General features: G+C 37.9%; 1 protein-coding gene across 1 annotated transcript in view; it reads right to left on the bottom strand.

The window, feature by feature from the left end:
* The window catches only part of Prrg1 (proline rich and Gla domain 1), a 114,018-nt gene that overhangs the window by 50,214 nt on the left and 42,645 nt on the right, over positions 1–21,159 (bottom strand). Inside the window, exon 2 of the mRNA XM_008833053.3 lies at positions 12,956–13,004. Within this exon, the coding sequence (XP_008831275.1) occupies positions 12,956–12,965 (10 nt within the window). The 5' untranslated portion in view covers positions 12,966–13,004. The remainder of the gene's footprint in view (positions 1–12,955; positions 13,005–21,159) is intronic.

Below are 21,159 nucleotides of genomic sequence, written 5' to 3' on the forward strand. Positions count from 1 at the left end.
AATACATGATGAAATGGGGTCATCAAAACAACACCATTCCGAGATGGCTATTTCTCCTTTTACTAATGGTTCAATCATATTGGCAAGGATACAGGAGTCTTCTTGCTTACAGTTGCTAAAAGTATAAGATTTCTTTTTTGATTTATGGGTCTTATCTATACTGATTATTTCTCTGCCCCAAATAGAAAAAAAGATGGAAATAACTATAACTGGATGGGGTCATCAAAACAACACCATTCCGAGATGGCTATTTCTCCTTTTACTAATGGTTCAATCATATTGGCAAGGATACAGGAGTCTTCTTGCTTACAGTTGCTAAAAGTATAAGATTTCTTTTTTGATTTATGGGTCTTATCTATACTGATTATTTCTCTGCCCCAAATAGAAAAAAAGATGGAAATAACTATAACTGGCAATGAGATCGAGTGCATTAAATCTGAGATATAGTTTTAAACACATAGGTTTTTTATCATAGTGACTGTTTTATAGTCCACCAATACAGAGGGTATCATGTTTTCTATGTGACAGCTACAGTCTAGACTCTAAACACTGGATAATTATCCTAGTAGGACACATAATACATTTAATAAAAAATGCTATATTTCATAGGCAACTACCACAAAAACATTCAGCTATCTTTCTAGCCTACAGCAAAGCATAACAGATTTTAAAAGTGGAGTTTCAATGAATGTGTTTGTGTTTTCTTAGAGCATGGGCATCAGAAATGACTTCACTGCTGAAATTAGCATTTATATGAGAATTTAATATGGAAATGATAGCATGAAAGTCTGGCTTAAATACAGTGTACCAATGTGAAGGTTTTTTTTTTATAATATTCATACACAAGAGTTTAATTGAAGTTTCTCTACTTGGGGTAATGCTCTTTCCAGAACTGATAGGTTGCCAAATAGTTAATCCCAGTGCCAAATGACGGATACATCCCTTCATGTCTTTGGTCAAGGCTGTCCTGGAAGCTCCCAAAACAATACAGACTATTGCTACTGCTTTTGATTACCCAAATAAACTTGATGGTCAGATTCTATTGTTGAAGACATCACACACTTAGTTCAGAAGACATGGAAAAGTCAAGTTGGTACTGACCAGTAAATTTCTTCTCTGCTAGCTAGCTTTTGTTTTTGTTTGTTTGGTTTATTTTGTTTTTACCATAGGTAGGCTGATCAGTATTGAATCATACAAGACCGGTATGAAGATGCTGACTTGAAGGACTGTCAACAGTTTTCACCTAACTAGATGGGTTAAATTCTGTCACATATGTCTCAGATGAACTTTTTAGCTAAGGCATTGTGATACCATTTAAAAGGGTAAAGAAACAAGACTTCATGGGGTCATATGACAGATACATGCTTTCACGTTGATAAAAGTATATATGAACTAAAATATAGTGTAGACGTCACTGTGACCTGATAACTAGAGAATGGGGAGACCTTTATCTTACGCCTTTCACAAATGAAAGCTACAAATATTTACCAAAAGTTTCTTTAAAAAACTTTACTGAGAATTTCATACATGCATATAAGGTGTTTTGATCAAATCCAGCCCACTCCCTTCTCTCCGAGGGAATCTTCTTCAAATCAGAGCTATATGGAGAGATTAAAAAGAGATAAATTCCAAAATAGAGTTATTCTATCTGAAAGGGAGATGGTGCACACCAGAAGCCCTTCCTCTTCTCCCTTTCTACTGGGGGCCACATTAGAAGACTTAATGCTTCACTAAGTACACTGGAAACCCCTGTCCCATCTCAGTCCATTCATTTAACTGTCTATGAAACAGAAATGTACAGGTTAAATGACTAAACCAATAACACAGGTGTTTTATTATAGGGTTATAACTTGTCTTAGTCTCTAGAACCATATGCTGCTCTCCCTTTGACTCATCTTCCTTCTAGGAATAACAGCATAATAACAAGAAGATGAAAGACAAGCCACAGGCTGGGTAAAAAGTTTTATAAAATATATGTGGTGCAACTGAAGAGATGGCTCAGTGGTTAAGAGAAATGACTGCTCTTGAAGGGGGCCTGGGTTTGATTCCCAGGACCCACATGGAAGCAAACAAGCACCAAGTTCCAGGGAACATGACGTCCTCTTCTGGCTTCTGTAGCCATTGCACACATGAGTACACTTACATACATACTGGCAAACTGCTCACACATAAACTAAAAGTAATAATAAATAAAATAGTTAAAAATAAGTAAATAAATATGAAAATATGTGATAAAATTGTTACACAAAGAAAAAGTTGAAGGAAGGATTGGAAGTGAAGGCCAGCCCAGGTTGCATACTGACATCTCAAATCAAAATGTTTCAAAAGAAAAAAATTGTTACATAAATTCTTAACTCTTAAAACTCAAGGATAAAAAAAAAACAAATGGATGGATTAAGAAATGTACCAAAGGTCTTAACAAATACTAAAGACAAATACACAGATGGCAAATAAATATATGAAACAACGCACTGTAGTGAATGCCATCAGGGAACTTCAAGTCATACCTAGCATGATTCCAGTTATATGAAATATTTAGAACAGGTTAATTTATAGAGACAGAAAGTAGATTAAAATTTTCCAGGGTCTAGGAGGTGGAAGGAATCCAAAGTTACAGATAATTAGATATGGGTCTCCTCTGTGACTGAGGAAAGTGTTTTAGAAATAGATGGCTACACAACATTGTGGTGATAACCACCACTGAACTACATACTTTAAAATCATTGAGCTTATGTTATATGAATTTTGCCTCATTTAAAAGTCAAAGCCAGGCATGGCGGCACACACCTTAAATCCCAGCATTCAGGAGGCGGAGGTAAACGAATCTCTTATGAGATGGAGGCTAACCTGGCTTACCTAGCAAGTTCCAGGCCAGCTGGGGCTACAGGCAAACCTTGTCTCAAAACAAAACAGAATGAAGCAAACAATCAATTTTGAGATTAAGAAGCCATTAGAAGTCCTGCACTGATAAATAGCTATGCTTAAACCCATTGACAAAAGCTGCTCCCAGCCTTAATTACAGAACATTATACTTAAAATGAACAGTGGTAAATGCAGAATCTCCTGGCTGTCCAAAGCGAAGAGAATAAACAATGGTTTTGGGCCCATCTCTAAATCTATTTATGATCTATTTATATCATCTCCTCTAAGGCTAAGGGGACACTGCAGAAAAGGGGTGAGGAGTATGTAGGAGGCAGAAGATAGGGTGAAAGGATGTGAGATGCTACTCTCTAGACTCAATACAACCATTGCAATCATTAAGTCACTACAACTGTAGTCACCTGCACTGGGCTTATAGGAGACTGCCGCTATCAACAATCAATCAAGGAAAGGGGATGAGCTCACAGATCCCTACTTTTTATGCTAAACTACTGGATATTTATAGATTCTGGGAGATGGGCAATCAATGTTTTTAGTTGTGTACCTGCTGCTGGGCCCACCAGATTCCAAACCCACAGTCACACACAGACCTGCTTAATCTCAGTGGGTCACAAAACAAATTGAATAGACTTAAACATAAGAGGGGAGGAAGGGGAATTAACAGAGTTGATGGGGTGAAGCACTCTATGCACTGTGTACATTTGAATTTTGTCTAAAACCAAATTTAAGTATTAAAATTGAAACCTATTGTATTGAACGCTATATTCTTTTTCTGTTTTTTTTTTTTTTTTTTTTTTTTTTTTTTTTTTTTTTTTAAGGGTCTCCCTGTAGTCCCAGCTGTCCTGGAACTCACTATGTAGACCAGGCTGGCCTTGAACTCACAAAGATCTGCCTGCCTCTGCCTCCTGAGTGCTTGGATTAAAGGCATGCACCACCACTTTTTTGAAATGTATATTTGTATTGAATTTGTGCATTTCATACAATATACCTTAATCATACTTAGATCCTCTCCCCTATATTCACCCCCTATAAGCTACCCACCTGATTTCATGTGGTATTCTTAAATTTACATAAAAGGCAGAAATGACTACATCAATGACAAAAACTCAATATAATGTTTTTAAAAGTAGCATGTGATTAAATAGCCCCCCCCCTCTTTTTTCTGGTGTGAAACACCTGGCAGGGAAAAATAATGATAGCTTTCATGCCCAAGAAGATTTGTATTACTCATAAAATTAGGAAGATAAGTGCTTACAATAAAGTAATGACATCATCAAAACTGCTGAGATATGAATATGTCATCATAATAAGGAGTCTCTCAGATCTAATAGAGGCAAGAAAATGAAATAATTAATTGACTTTAAAAATATGCCCCCACATGAGCTATATAAACCAGAGCTCTGAAATAAAATTAGGCAATATGTTATGAGATTGTCACTTTGTGAAGCTAGTCAATTTGAAGATTCGTTTCATGTTTGAACCTACGGAGCTCCATGTGAGAATTAAAGTTCAGAATTGGCCCCGACTGGGTTCAGCAGTAAAAACATGGACATTAGACATTTACTGTGTTCATTGTAAACCATCATTTTTTATACTAACTCTTGATAATTTGGGGACATGGTTGAGTTCTTTTGGGTAAAGAAGACAAATGCAGCCGGGCCTGGTGGTGCACGCCTTTACTGCCAGCACCTGGGAGGCAGAGGCAGGCGGCTCTCTGTGAGTTCAGCTTGGTCTGCATAGCAAGTGCCAGGTCAACTGGGGCTACAGGGAGACTCTGTCTCAAAAAGAAATGAAAAAGAAAAAAAGACAAGCACACACACAAAGATAGAAGAGCTATTCTGCAATTTTAAAAATAAATAAAAATACTACTGGCAGGAATGCCAGTGACTTTTTAAAAATTATTATTAGAGAGAATGTTTGGCTTTTGCCCAAAATTTATCTACATAGCACATGGTAATTAAAAGTACCTGACTGGTGAAACTAGCCTTCTTGGATGTTTAACAGCCATACTTTGAGGCCTATAATAATCTGATCAGAGGGACTTAAAGGAGAATTGTTGCTCCTTGTCCTCCAAGGTTGACTAAATTCCAGGGAACTATGGAGCATCTCTTAAAACATCCTTTAACTGTGATGAATCACCTGTCCTCTTGTTCAGGGAGGCCACGGAGACCCCACCAGATGGACTTGAACCAGTGTCCAGTCTACAAGGAGGACAGTCAACTCAGAGGAAACATTTCCTCCATGCTTCCAAGTGAAGCCAGCCACCGTCGAGCAGGATCTTTGACTTATCATCACATAGATGGAACTGGTAAAAGAAAGAAGCTAGGGGATCCTCCCATGTGATCCTGAGGAACAGATTCTCAAACAACCTGAAGAGTAAAAATAAATTGGTTTATTTGGGCCAACTGCATGGTCTTAAACACTCAAAAGGAAAGTATAACCAAAGAGTAAAATCATCAGTATATTTCTTTAAGAGTTCAAGGGATTACACTTCCCAGACATTAGGCTTAAGTCCATATAAAATGTTATTTAGACAATTACTTCTCATTGATGATTTTGTTTCAAGGCAGAACGTGCTGATCAGATGTAAGACTTCAAGTCTTGGTCTGCAATACTATAGTACCCACCTGTAGCTAAGGGAGATAACGCACTATTGCTCTAAAATGATGGCTAAATTTGTTTTCTCCCCCTATGTAGAAGCCTTTAAGAAGGAACTGACACTGATTCTAGCCACTTCGACAGCTACCAAAGTGCTTGAAAACAAATCCTGAGTCCATCACTCTTGAGTCCAGCCTTGGCAGACAAAAGAAAAACGAGGAGGAACCCAATAGAGGGATGCTTTTGGAGGCTCTCATCAAGAAATCCCAATGGACTCTGTTATAAACATTTGAAATTTGCCATTCTGACTTTTTTCTGGTTTCCTGTCTAGAACTTGTAATGTTAACTACTCTTGCCTTTACTTCTCCTTCACATGCCTTACCAGACAAGGACTTTCTTTCTCCCTATAGATAAGAGTTATGCAATTTGGGAGTTTTTAAGATAGACCCACTGAAGGGGCACTCCAATTGCCTCACCCTGCAATCCGTGTTCAGCATGGAAGAAGTCAGAGCAGTCTGCATCCTGATTCCCTATTGGCAATTTGGGTAACCTCTGTAGAGGATGGTGTGATAAGAATAGGAGGCAGGAATTGGCTAGGCAGTTAGGGTAAAAAAGACCCCAAAGAAAAGTAGCCAGTTTCTTGGCTAAAAGTTGAAATGTCCTTGGGCCTCTTAGCAACACAGTCTGGTCCAAAGGCCAAAAATGTCAAAATATTTGGGAGCTCTTATCTAATCCCTAAAAGATTTTGGGGTTATCTCTTCAGAGGGGAATGTGAGAGTAGCAAAAGGTCCCATTAAAAACAAAGGAAGGAGGGAAGGAAGGAAGGAAGGAAGGAAGGAAGGAAGGAAGGAAATGAAAGAAGAAGGAAAAAAAAGAAATGAAAAAAGTGATGGGGAGATATGGGAGGGGTTGGAGGGGAGGGAGGGGGCATGGATTTGATCAAAACACCTTATATGCATGTATGAAATTCTCAATAAACATTTTTTTAATTTAAACAAAGAAAAATTATTATTAGAAAGCATTTTAGGACCTGGAGAGATGGCTCAGCAGTTAAGAGCACTAGCTGCTCTCAGAGGACCCATGTTCAGTTCCCAGCACCCATGTGCTGGCTAACTATCAATTTTTTAAAAAATATTTTATTTATTTTTATTTTATGTGTATGAGTGTTATGCCTGCATGTAGGTAAGTCACCTGTGTCTTGCAATGCCCGTGGAGGTCAGAAGAGACCCTGGGACTGGAGTTACGGACAGTTGTTAGCTGCCATGTGGTTGCTGGGATTTGAACGTGGTCAGTTCCCAGCACCCATGTGCTGGCTAATAATTAACTGCACTTCCAGGGGATCCAATGCCCTTTTCTGGCCTCTGTGGACACTGCATGTGGTGCACTTATACATGCAGGCAAAACACTTATACATACAAAATTAAAAAATAAAGTATTTCATTTTCATATGAACTCACAGCAACTGTGACAGCATACACAAAACCTACACAAGTTCAAGCCAGATAAAATCCCAGTCTGGAGATTGGGATGTGGAGCAGTAGGCGAGAAGCTCCAATCCTATCTAAGGACCTATTGGCAAGTAATAGCTGCTGAAAGAGGGAGAGTCAGTTTTCCTTAAGGGTGTGATGCTACATAGGTTGGTCAAGCTCCAGGGGATGGACCCATACCAAAGAGCATTTGGGGAAACAAATTAGACTCATTAGACACACACACAAAAAAAATAATAGAGGACATTAAGTCCAGCGGCAAACGGTAGGGTAGGAGTAGAGATGGAATTAGGGGTCTGAATATGATCAAAATACATTGTATGCAATTCTCAAGGAGTCAATAAAATCAATTTTTTAAAAAATGGCATTTTTTTCTGAGTTCAGGAATTTTATATAATACATGTATCCCTTAAAACAGCAGAATCCATTCATTGTTTTGTGTTTTTGTTTCATTTTTATCAAATTCATCCTTCTCCAATTGGGAAAAATAACTCTTAAATACTAGTAACACAGAGATGGTAGACATTCTATAACCACTGATGAGCTTACAAACAGGTTTTGAATCCTGAGGCTCATTCCTTAAATCAGGAGTTTTTAATCTCCATGGTATGAGTGTCAATTAGTATCACCAGGGGAGATAATTTTGGGTTTGTTTGTTTTTTTCAACAGGGTATCCTGTAACCCAAGCTGGCCTTTCACCCTGAAGGTAACCTTGAGACCCTGATCTTTCTGCCTCCACCTTCCAAGTGCTTGGGGTTACAGGTATGCATCACTTTGATCTACACAAGGTCTTCTACTACTGATAACAGAATTCTATTCATAGCAGAACATCAAGGGCATGTTTCCATTATGTATGGATTATGAAGGTGTAAAATAACTTTTTGAATCCAGGTTTTATAGATTTTCTTCTAGCCAGGTATAGTGGTGCATGCCTTTCATCCCAGCACTTTGGAGGCAGAAGTCAGATCTCTAGGAAATCGAGGTCAGCCCAGTCTACATACTGAGTTCCAGGCTAGCTGGGGCCACGGGGAGACATACCCTGTCTAAAAAACACCAAAAATAAAAAAAAAAAATGTTCTTCTAAACTTTGAACTCTATTACTTGTCTAAGCACTTGAATTAATTCCAAAATCTAAACACTAGAAAAGGACAAAGGGAAAAATGGCTAAGCTACAGTCACACCTTTTCTCACTATCCTTCCCAAATAATGCTTGCTTACACTCATTAAGTTACTCCAGGTAGACTGTTTTCTATACAAAAAGCAAAGGAGTATCTTCTAAAAGATTCCTTGCTTTTGTTTCTATTTTGTAAAGGATGGGCAGGTGCACACATGACTTCCTTTTTCAGAAACCATGATGGACTTCCTCAGAACCTCTGTGCTTAAAGTGAAAGCAGCGATGAAAACCAGCCATCAGAGAACAGGGTTGCTGCAAAAGCCCTTAAAGATGGAATCAGATCTCTTCTATGAAGAGAAGATCTGTTTTTTAAAAAATCAAAATGTATGTAAACATTATAATAAAAACAATAATCAGATTTTTTAGCAAACAAACATTTGCTTTGTGGGTAAAGACAATAGTGGGAGTCCTATGATTTTCTATTATTTTGTTAGAAATATACTAGTTACTCAGAGGATTTGAAAAGCAAAATAAAGTTTCCACCGGGCATGGTGGCACACACTTTTAATCCCAGCACTTGGGAGACAGAGGCAGGCAGCTATCTGTGAGTTCACGGCTAGCCTGGTCTACATGGCGAGTTTCAGGCCATCTGGGGCTACACAGAGACCCTGTATCAAAAACACCAAAAAAGTTTTAAGTTTCACATGAAGATTATTAAACATAGACAGTATTATGTGCATAGCAGTTTCTATCTAATATACACACACTTGTAAAGTCCTCCCATTCTCTTTGTGAAAGTGTTACTTCTCTACTAGAAATATATACATTCTTATTCACACACACTGTTCTCTTTTCAGGGGGAGGCATGGTGAATCCTGCCTTTAATTCCAGCATTTGGGAAGCAAAGCAGGTTGATCTCTGGGAGTTTGAGGCTAGCCTAGTACACATAGCAAGTTCCAAGCCAGCCAGGGCTAAACAGAGAGACCTTGTCTCAAAAAAATAAAACAAAACATTGATAGGTTTTGAACTAGTGCCTTCCAATTTCATCTCTTACAATTCTGAGTTGTATGATGTTGTTGAAATTTTTGTTTCAAGAAAAGGCACAAAGATAAAAACTCTTCAGTCAAAAACGGTGACTGTCACATGGGACAGGTAAGCATTATCAAGCCACTTTTATGAACTTTCCCTTGTGGAATGTTTAGAACAAAGCTTGAGAACTGAACATGCTAGCCAAATTGTGCTGGTGGCCTTTGAATTACAGCAGCAAAGAATCATTGTTGCTTAGATTTTTATAATTGAGGCACTTGGGTGTCTGATACACATGTGCTTTAGCTGATACCAGAAATGTTGGTAGACAGTGAGCTATTTCACTTTGACTACCAGCTATTCCTCTATGAGAAAAGAATATTACTACAGAGCTTACGAAAATAATTGCTTTCACATATTTCACAGCAATAGAAGGTTCCTATGATGCAATCTACTTCATATATTATTAATAAGGATACTCAGAACATAGTTTATCAGAAGAAAACTTACTGTAACATAATAGTTTTGTATCTTTGCTCTCACAGAAACTATAGGCTGTTCAATAAAGGTAATATTTTCTATATCAGCTTCAGTTTTATAATATATGAATGGAGATTATAATCCTTATTTTTTATTTTTTTATTCATTATTTTTATTTTATGTGTATGCGTGTATTGCCTGCATGTAGGTAAGTGCACCTGTGTCATGCAATGCCCACGGAAGTCAGAAGAGGCTGTCGGATCCCCTGGGACTGGAGTTGCAGACAATTGTTAGCTGCCATGTGGGTGCTGGGATTTGAACACAGGTCTTCTGCAAGAACAATCAGTGTTCTTAACAGCTGAGCCATCTCTCCAGCCCCAATAATCCTTATTTTTTAATATAAGGTTCTTACAACTCAAGATAAATAAGCTAAATGTCAAAGGAAAATTTGTCAGTTAAGAAATACTATAAATACTTAATACACAAGTAATTATAAATTCTTCAATCCTAAATAATAAACCCTGATTAAATATTTAATAAATAGTAAAAAAAAACAATTGGACACATACTGAGTACTGGGTATGGTCAAATAAGAAACTCAACATACAACTCTGTTTTCATCCCCCTCCCATTTTATTTCGACAGGGACTTATACATGACAGGCCAGCCTCCAACTTGCTATGTATCCAAGGTTGACCTTAAACTCCTGCCCTTACAGCCTTCGTCTCCTAAGTGCTAGGATTACAAACATATGCCAGCACTTGTTGTTTACATCACAGTCTTGGAATTGAATCTAGGACTTTTGTACATGCTGGGCAAGCATTCTACCAACTGAACTACATACTCAGATCCAGATCCTTATTTTTAAGATTCAGACTTTGCCTGTGATCCTTCATGTCACAAAGATGATTTTAATATATTTATAAAGTAATTCTTCATCCTTATTAAGAAATACCAAAATAAACTTGCTTGAATTTTAATTTCTCACAACTGTACAATTATCTTTCTATATTCATTATTTTCATGGATCCTTAATTCATACAGTAAGTCTGATGGCGTATCTTTGTAGTATCTGTGTTCCCTATATGACATATTGAAATATGTTTGTGAGAATGTTTGCCAAATACAGTAAAAACTCCAGTATATGATACCAATAAAGAGAAAAATAAGCAAACACAGTAACACCTCTTTTTTTTGTCCACTAAAGTGTCAGCAATTAACAATGTAATCAGGCATACTAAACAAGGCTTACAGAATAAAAGGTGGTATGTCTTAGGCATTTACAATATTAAGAATGCTTTCAGGGCTGGAGAGATGGCTCAGCAGTGTAGAGCACTGATTACTCTTACAGAGGACCTGGGTTCGTCTCCAAGCACCTACATGGCAGCTAACAGCCATCCATAACTCCAGTTCCAGGGGATCCAACTCCTTCGTCTGACTTTCGTGGCCATTACATGACATGGATGCACTTACACACATGAAGGCAGTACGCTCACACACATAAAATAAAAATAATTTTTTAAAAAAGAATGCTTTCAAAGTAGTCACTGCCAGCAGCCAAAAGCATCTATCACAAGCTTCCATGTTTGTAAAAGCAGCATTATGTGAAGCACTTCCTTTTTTTCCCCCATCTCCAGGTTGGAAACCTTCCCATCTATGCAAATTACATTACTATGTTCAGAGCTATTAATTGCCTGAGCATCTGAATAAATACTTGCTGAGCTATCTTCTAAAGTAAGCACCTGATGGTCCCTTTGCCAGTGACTTATCAGTCTGAAAATAAAAGAAGAAACAAAGAACGGGTTGCTTGCCTGGGTGTAGCTCTTTTCCGTATAGCAGTAGTAGTGGAAGCCAACAACCAGGGCCTTTTCCAAATCTATCTGAAATTTTGGGGTTGGTTAAGGACCAAGCAACATGAGATGTCTGGAAGCTTCCACTGACAGCTGACTTTAGGATACAGCATGTATGGATTAGTCCTAGAAATATGTCTAATATATTTAAATATTTTACTTATTTTTAAATTTTCTAAATGATCAGAGATTGGCATGTTTTGTAAAGATTGAGAAAGAACCAGGTTCCCTAAGGAAAATCAGTTTTCAAGGGAAGCCCTGGAGCAAACAGAAACAAAAGCTTGAGTCAAAAAGTATCAGAAACATAATTCTATGAGAGATCTGTGATCTTAAGGCTGATTATTAAGAAAAATACGATGGGACAAGCAACAGAAAGAATAACTCTCAGCTACTTGCACAACTCTATATTAATCTCTACAGCCTTCAAAAGCATCTGATCCGATAACTTCATTTTGACCATTAAATGGACCAATAGAGATACACTTATTCGATTATGGCAGCAATAAGCTGGTGCCACTGCTCAATTCCATTATAATTCACAGTTCTAAACACTCCATTGTATTATCATATTATGCTAACCACATCTTCCTGACGGTGAAAGTACAGGATGTGTTAGTTCCACCTCAGAGATACACAAACCAGTTTAGGGAAGCTGATATGCGGCTAAATCTTTGGCTGTGGAACTGGAATCCAGGCCTTTAGACATTGTGCTCATTATTTTTCTAAGTATAGAATATCACACAGTATTTTCCTCTAAGGTCTTTTAGAGTACTCTGATTTTATAATTTACACAGATTAGATTTATTTATCATGTCACTGTGGTGGATGGTCCATATTAATAGTGAAATGACCTTACATTTCTCTATTGTCCACTGTCCATAGACTTATGAAAAAGCAAAAATAAGCACAAAGAATTCATGTAAAAGTTCATGGTGCTGTACTTCCCTCCCCATCCTCTGTTTTGAGACAGGGTCTCACTCCCTGGCTGCCCTGGAACTCACTATGTAGACCTGGCTTGCTTTGAATTCACAGAGAGCCACCTGCCTCTGCCTCTCAAGTGCTGAGATTAAAGATGTGTGTCACCATGTCTGGCTGAACTGTCCCATTTTAAGAGAAACCAAAAGCACTAACAAATCAATGTCACAGGTGAAGCATGGAAGAACCTCTTTTTGTTTGTGTTACTATTAACAAAATGTAGATACCACTGAAGCATATGGGTAACCTTGCCAAGAGTTATAAAGAAGTTGAAACATAGGCAGATTCATATAATATCAAATTTAAGCTGCTTCTACCTATACTAGGAGATTAGGCGATGTAAAAAAGCAAAACAAAACAACACAGAAGCAATAATAAAAGACCCAGTGAGCAACATGTGGTGTGCTGCTTCTCTGCACAGCAACCAAGAAAAAATACAATTTAAGCATCATCCACAAGCATACTTTCAGACTCAAATTTAATTTCCTGGTTATAGTGGATTACTATGGAAAGTCTAAAGACTTTAAAAGGGAAAAGAAACTTACCCCTCCCCATTTTTCTCCTGGCTTCTGGCAGGTCCTGGATGCCGATTCTCTGTACAAAACAGAGCACATACATAGTCAGATAGTCGGATTCACAGAGGCTGAGTCACTCCATCAGATAAGCTCCATTACAGCTGATGTGGTCAATGTGGGCATTTCATTTCAGTGCATTCTAATCTTGCTCCCTTACAAAACTGTTTCCTCTATCACAGATACCTAACCTCAGAGGACAGAAACAGTGCTCTGGAAAGCATGGGCTCTATAGCAACTTATTATGACCTTCTTTATCTGGTACTAGCTTTTGCCCTTGCCAAATAAAAATCTTCAAATTGGTCCTATGCTTATCTTTTAGGAAGATAATGATAGCAACAAAATATGGCAGGCAAAAAATGCCAAAGGCTCAATGTAAATAACCAGGCTAACATACTATTAGCTTTCCTGTCTCTGCCTTCCCTTCAATATCATTCTATGACAAATCCAATACCCTTTACAGTGTAACATTTTCCTGAATGGTGTCAAACTGCAGTGCCCCTAATCAAATTATCCCTGAGGCAAAGCAGTCCACAGAGTTATTTTCAATAAACAGTATGAATCAATGACCATGGATCATTGACAACAAAAACTTTAGAGAAATAAAAGAAACAGACAAATTGCAATGGTACGGGAAGGCTATGCATGTCTGAACAGAAGGTCTGTTTATAGAACATGGGGAAAAGCATGCATATATATACATATATACATATATATACACTAATTTTTACTATAATGTTCAAGTTCTTATGAGTATAAAACACAGAACTACTATTTACCAGTCACTCTTCAAGATCTCGATATGAAGCTAAGCACCTGGGAAGTAAAATTATATGATCCATCTGTCCATTAAGGAATTAGCTTGAAGTTGCACAGGAAAAATTAAGAAATAAACCCCAAGCTACCTGATGACTAGCTATGTGGTACTGGATAAACCATTTTTGATTTCAAATTCCTTGCCCAAAACGGTTCTGGCCTATATATGTGTTTCTCAAATTGCACATTGTGTGCCCTATAAGGTGTTAAAAGGTGTGCTATTTAAAAGCAAGTCTCTCTGATCAAATAAATGTATCAAATGCCACCTTAAGGGTACAAAATTTACCTTACCACAAAAGTTTTCAGAGATTTTAAACATCATAATGAACAATGTAATAAAAATTGTAGTCTCAATCTATTTGGACTTTTGTTATAAGTAAATTTTCTCAGAAGTTCAGTTTCTTGTGAAACTGGAGAGGATAAATGATAAAGCCTCTCCCAACTCTGAAATCCCATTAGGCTCTACCAAGGTTTTAATTATTTGAATAAAATTAATGTAAGTGAATAAAAAATGAAGGGGCCTGGATACTCAAAAATTTTTGATACTGAAACAAACTTTAGAAGCCATCTAATAACTTGTCATCAATTCATCTTCTTTCAAAAGCAGCTAAAGTTCCTCAAAAATATAAAGGGAAGGATAAAGCCTTGTGAGTCCCTCACCAAAAAACCAGAAAGACAGGTAAGAAAGTAATGGAAAAGAAAAGATAGCAAGGAAAAGAAAGAGCTACGAAGAGGACATTAGAAGAGGAAGTGGAACAAGAGAGGATAATGATCAAACTATATTATATAAAAATGAAGATGTCAATGAAGAAATAAGTGAAAATTTTTATGAAGAAGCCCAGTTTAGAAATAGGTTAACATTTCAATCTGCACTCGGCTAGAGAGCATTGTTCCACCCACTGGCATTTCTCCTTGAAGTTGAGTTGTATAGGCAATCATCAAAAACTCAGTTTGAAGTCCCAGTGACCCCCTGAGTTTTCAAGTGAGGTTATTCTGTGGTTTTAGATAAAAGCTAACATGCTAAAGGGCAATCCATGTACAAATGAAGACGTGATAGAGCAAAGCAGGGCAGCAATGTGGTTGAATTTGGGTTTTCAGAGATAGCACTGGTAACCAAGGGGAGAAGAACTGAGGGGTGAGAGTAGCTTGCATGGAGATAGTGATAGCAGAGATGCCATATAAATCTTGCAGACTTCTTGGGTCTTTTTAAATTTTCTTGCTTGTTCTTCTTTAATATTTAATCATCCTTTTGCAAAGAATCAAGATGAAACCAAGGAGACAAAAGTCGATACCTGCCTGTCAGCCATCTCACCTACACATTCAGATGTAAATCTACAAAGATCTGAATCGTATTTTAAATGAGATGATTTATTTCTAACTCGTTATGTAAACCAGGCTGACTTTAAACTCACACAGCTCATATTCGAATTTGCCTCTGGTGTGTTGGGGTTAAAGGTGTGGGCTATCACATCCACCTCTACTTATATTTCTTCTCCTCTGTCCAAAAGGTACTATGTTGTTGTTGTTGTTGTTTTAAGTATATTGCATTACTTTGGAAGTGCTATTCAATTTATGATAGGGACCTGACTAAAATAAATGAGATTGATGAATACTCTTATTTAGATAAGAATAAACCCTGAACTGTCTTACAAACATACACACACACACACACACACACACACACACACACACACACACACACACAGAGGGAGAGGGAGAGGGAGAGGGAGAGAGGCTACATAGTAAGACTCGGTCTCAAAAACTTAAACTAAAAAATAATCCTCTTTCATGGATTTACATAGCCTAGCATCAAATACCCTCTATAACCAGATTCTGCCTTCCATAAATGTTATAAACATCCCTTCCAAAGTAGCCTCTTCTTATCCTGTAAATATTCTTTGAACTGTTGTAACTCATGTCTCTGATCATTTTATCTGTATTTCTTTCTCTACAAAAGTTCCATTCATCCTTCCATTATCAGTAGTCAAGCCTACCCTCAGTTACTTAATCAAAATGTTATCTCTTTTTCCTTTGAACTCACTTATAATATGAAGTGCAGGCTGTATCTCATACAGATATAGATACCTTATAGTATCTATCAAACTAACTCTCAGAGAGTAATGTTTCTTCTACACATGAATCTAGTCTGTGCAGGATAAAAAATTATCCAAATGAAGGATCTAATGGCCTATACCAACAAATTTAGGTGATGCTCCCATGAAAAGTACATTCAGGACAAATCATATTTGCCTTAGTTTCCTTTAAAATATTGCTTCAGACTCTAGGAATTCATGGGCCATCTTAATCAATTTTAAGATTTATTTTTGCAGAACTCATCTATTTATATACTTAGCTAATATTCTTTCAATTAAATATATTTTTAAACTGCACTGTCAATTTTAGCTTTGTCCTATATATTAGCATGTTTCCACTGCTTTTTTAGGACTAGAAAAACTTAAAAATGACAAATTTACAAAGCAGAAAGGTTATGTTTCATATAGTACTTAGGCAGAGTAAGTTACAGAATCTTTGCGCATGGTGGCCCATACCTTTGATCCCAGCACTGGGGAGGCAGAGCCAGGCAGATCTCTGAGAGTTCAAGGCCAGCCTGGCCTATTTATGGATTTCCAGGCCAGCTGCAGCTACAGGGAGATTCTGTCTCAAAAAGACGCCCTCCAAAAAAAAAAAAACCACCCAGAATTATTAAAATTGTCACAGAACTATAAAAATAAGCATGCATCTCAAAAAACAGGTAAGCTGTTGCAATGTGAACACAATGTTTTACATTGGGATCCAGACCAAATTTACAGCATTTTCAGGGATACCCTATTATTTTAGTTTAGGAAATCTGAAACACCATTTTATAATACTCGGTAGTTTGAATACCAACTCAATTATTACTTCGCAATAATCTACCAAGCAAAGTTAGACTCTTTTATATTCTATTTGTTTAGTACGTATTCTAGTTTGGTATCTGTCCTTGTGATAAAACACTGACCAGAAGCATCTTGGGAAGGAAAATTTCCCCTTGCAGGTCAAAGTCCATCATCCAGGGAAGTTAGGGCAGGATCTCAAGCAGGGACATGGATGCAGGAACTGAGGCAGAGCCCACAGAGGAATGCTGCTTACTGGCTCACTTCTGGTTTGTTGCTCAGCTACCTTTCTTTTTGTTTGTTTTATTTTATTTGTATGAGTATATTGTCTGCATGTATGTAAGTGAACCTGTGTCTTACAGTGCCAGCAGGAGTTCAGAAGAGGGCGTTGGATCCCCTGGAACTGGAGTTACAGTCTGTTGTTACCTGCCATGTGGGTGCTGGCAATTGAACCTGGGTCCTCTGGAAGAGCAGCCAGTGCTCTTAACCCCTGAGCCATCTCTCCAGCCCCTCAGCTACCTTTCGTAAACAGATCAGGCCAACCAACTTAGGCATGGCACCACCCAGAATAGGCTGGGCCCTCATGTACCAATTTGTAATTAGGAAAATGCCTTACAGATATGCCCATAGGCCAATCTGATGGAAGAAATTCCTCAGTTGAGGTTTGCTCTTCTCAGGCATGCCAAGTTGACTGAAGGTATGAAAGTTAAATACAGTTTCCTCAATTTGAGACAATTATACAGCTTATTCCTTATTTTGTCTATTTTTTGTAAAAAATATTGTAATTTTTAAATTGTATATATTTAAGGTATACAATGAAATGTTGTGATTTACATATCTTGATAGACGAACACATAGTAAAGCAACGAATACTATAAAGCATGGCCTCAACGTCAGATTATACACACTGAGATGAGGAGTTCTAACAAAAGGTCTGAGTATAGGCTTTACCACCATACATACCTGGAACTGAGGCCTGACTTGCCAATTACTATCTTGGTATCTGATCTTGGGCAAACCACTTAAGCTTTTTAAGTGTCGATTTCTTCTGCCATATTGGAATTTAATTTCATACACTTTGAGGGAGGATTAAATGAAAACAACTATAATGGTTCTTGATATCAGTAAGTAGGACCAGTAAAGATGATAGCAAAGTTTTGGCATCGCTCACGCAAATGCTAGTATTCAATCTGGTTCTTTAAAAAATTTTTTGATTTGTTTATTTTTATTTTGTGTATGAGTGTTTTGCCTGTATGTGTATAAGTGCACCTGTATTTGCAATGCCCATGGAGGCCAGATAAAGGCATCAAATCCCCTGGAACTAGAGTTATGGACAGTTGATAGCCATCATGTGGTGCGGGGCTCCCCTCAGCTTGAACTCCACTGCAACGGGGAGACCGTTCCACACAGGTCCGCATCGCAGAAGGTCAGGGTGAGGAAAGAGATCTATGGGGGGAGAGGGGCCTCAGGCAGTGGTGAGTACGGTGGGAAGAAAACACCTGAGAGCCTGTGTCAGTGGACAGCTCGTTTCTTATGGCAGAAGCAGAGGTTTATAAAGGAAAGTTTCGTGGGCAAAGAGGTAGAGTTGGTTTTCTGGAGGGCAGGCAGGTGGGGGGAGGGAGTTTCTAAGGCTATGTGGCCTTTGTCCTATCCTCCGGTCACATGATCTATAAGGGACCTGGTTAGGATTAAAGGATTAGAGACTTGATAGTTTTGCTTGGGGGTTGTTGGGTAAGAGACAGTGTATACAGAATGGAGCCAGCCAGTTTCCTGCCGTCCTCACTAGGAGGTATATGGTCTGGTGGCCATGCTCTACATTCCAAGCACTCCTGACTTATCCCAAGATTGTGGGTGCTGGGAACCAAACCCAGATCCTCTGCAAGAACAACCAATGCTCTTAACCACTGAGCCATCATCTCTCCAGGTTTCTGAATCTGATCCTTTTTCTTTACTTTTCAGTTAGCCAATATGGTTCAATACATACAGAATTATCCACTACTACTTAAGACAGAGGTTAATGGGATATATAATTTATGAGCACAATTTGTAAAATTATTTTTAAAAATATTTTGCTTCAACTATACTAGTTATTAAACTTTGGGATGTACACTCACAATTCTTTGAGAGCTTCCTTTGCCATTTCTGCACATTCTTACTCCCTTTTCTCTAACCTCCTATTCCTCATAATTATTTTTCTAGTCATCCTCTGAGATTCAATTATAGCTAGCTCATTTATTACTTTAAAAACACCATAGGATACATTTTAATTTGTGCAGATGCACTTCCATGTTGCCTTTACTTTTCAGCCACATGGTTCTCTCATGGCTAATTGCTAGGCAGATCGATCACGTTCTTGTACTTCACTGTACCTTAATGCATCATTACATTACCCGCTAGCCACCTTACTTAGGGCTTTACTAATCCTAATCTTTAGTTCTTTCCCACTTCCCAATGCCCTTCTGATTTTCGAGGTTTAAAGGGCCTACAGGTCCTGTATCAAACAAACCCTTGAGCTGAGGCAGTCCCTGGAATCCTTTCCCTCCTGAAGGTATCTCTTAAAGCTATAAAATCTTCAACTTCCATAGGGCTCTTCTTTAAATGAAAGGTTTATTATTATATTATATATTATAAACTGAGCACATATAATGTACGAGTCCATTTAGTGGTCCGTGTGTGTGCATGTGTTTACAGATGTGTTCTGGGAGTTTGTTCCTGGAGAAAGCCGATTCTCCCTCCTTCAGGTGCCATCGGTTATCTGTAGTTCTTCATCTAGAGGTGGGACCTTGTGAAATTTCCCCCATTCACAGTGGCAGGTCAGCTGATGTTGTCCTTATGGAGATCTTGTTGAGGCAAACCATATCGGTGAGATTTCATGATTGTAGCTTCCCTGTCATGTCTACAACACACTATCTAGCACCAGGTGTTCTAGTTTACCAGCTTTTACAATCTTTCTGCCTCCTCCTATACAATATTCATTGAGCCTTAGGTGTAGAACCTATTGTTGAAGACACCACACACTTTGGACATAGGACTTGGAGTAACTGAGCTGGAACTGACATGGAAGCCTCCTTCTTGAAGAATAGGTTACATAGTATTGGTTCTGTACAAGCTGCCAAGGGAGAAAACTAGTCAATGGTCCGACCCAGTTGTTAAGCATTAGAACCAGTGCAATTATTGGTCCAGGAAAATATCTGTATTGTTTCAATCATGCCATCTCTGTCTTGGAAGTAACCAACAGCTGTCTAATTGGAATTAAGGCCCACTCAGTAGGATGGAATCCATACTTGGTACTGTAACCATAGCCAAGTAACCAAGGTTAGAAAGGTTATAGACCCTGGAAGGGAAACTACAATTGTCAGTTTCATAAAGCAATGTAATTTCTTACTATAGCCTAAATCCTTATCCATATATTCACAGATAAATAAGTATAGCTCTCACCACTCATGAGAAAAGCTTCCTTTGTGAAGGACAGAGACAATTATAAAGTTCAACAGCTCATCTAAATTCAGAAAATCATTGAGTGTGTGGTATCCAGCTCCAAGTGATGCATTTACAATGCAATACCTACACTTAAAGTTTATAATTTTTGAGACAGTTCTCAGTATGTAGAGCAGGCTGGCCTAGAACATAGAGATCTGCCTTCCTCTGTCTCCCAAGTGCTAAGATTAAAGGCGTGTACCACCATATGTAAAATGATTTATTCTATTAGGACTCTAGGAATGCCATTTCTGTATTTTTTTTCTTGTCCCACATCCTTCAAATAATGAAGATTTAACTGGTATTTGTTGTATGCATATATATTTTAAAAAGTCAGTTTTTGTTGTAACATCTCATTGGTACCCAAAACACCACTATAAGGTAGGTAAAATAATGGCCATTGATAAATTTGAGAGAAATCAACCTCCTCATGTTACATACCTAGAAATAAGAGAATCTCCTTACTTGTTTAACTCACATATTTGCATTAAAATGCTAAACTGTAATTTAATAATCTTCATAAAGGCATTTGTTATGGTTTGGGTCTGAAATGGCCCATAAAGACCTCATGCTAAAGGTTTGGTTTCCAGTTAATGGCATTATGGGGAGGTAGTAAAAACTTTAAGAAATGAAACCAAGTTGGAAGAAACAGGTCATTGGAGGCATACCCCCAAAGAGCATGTTGTAATTCCCATTCCCGTCATTGCTCTCTCTGCTTCCTGGCTACTATAAGAAGTGTAGCTTTCTTCCACTACATCCTTCTGCTGGTAAGGCATTTGGATATCCATCTCAACTGTAGTGAAAAATGCTAAGCAATACCCCTGCACTCATAAAACAACATATTCCCTAAGAACTTTCTTAATTCTTTTAAATTACCCTAATTTTTAGGTATTTCCTATGTGCTATTCTCTTCACTAGCTTCAGTGTCTCAAATGCATAAATGCAATAAATGACATAAAAGTTTGAGATACAGCAAATACATATGTAGTAATATGTAATTTTATAAAATTA

This window comes from Nannospalax galili, unplaced genomic scaffold (genome assembly GCF_000622305.1).
Source record: "Nannospalax galili isolate Female #2095 unplaced genomic scaffold, S.galili_v1.0 scaffold556, whole genome shotgun sequence".
NCBI lineage: Eukaryota > Metazoa > Chordata > Mammalia > Rodentia > Spalacidae > Nannospalax > Nannospalax galili.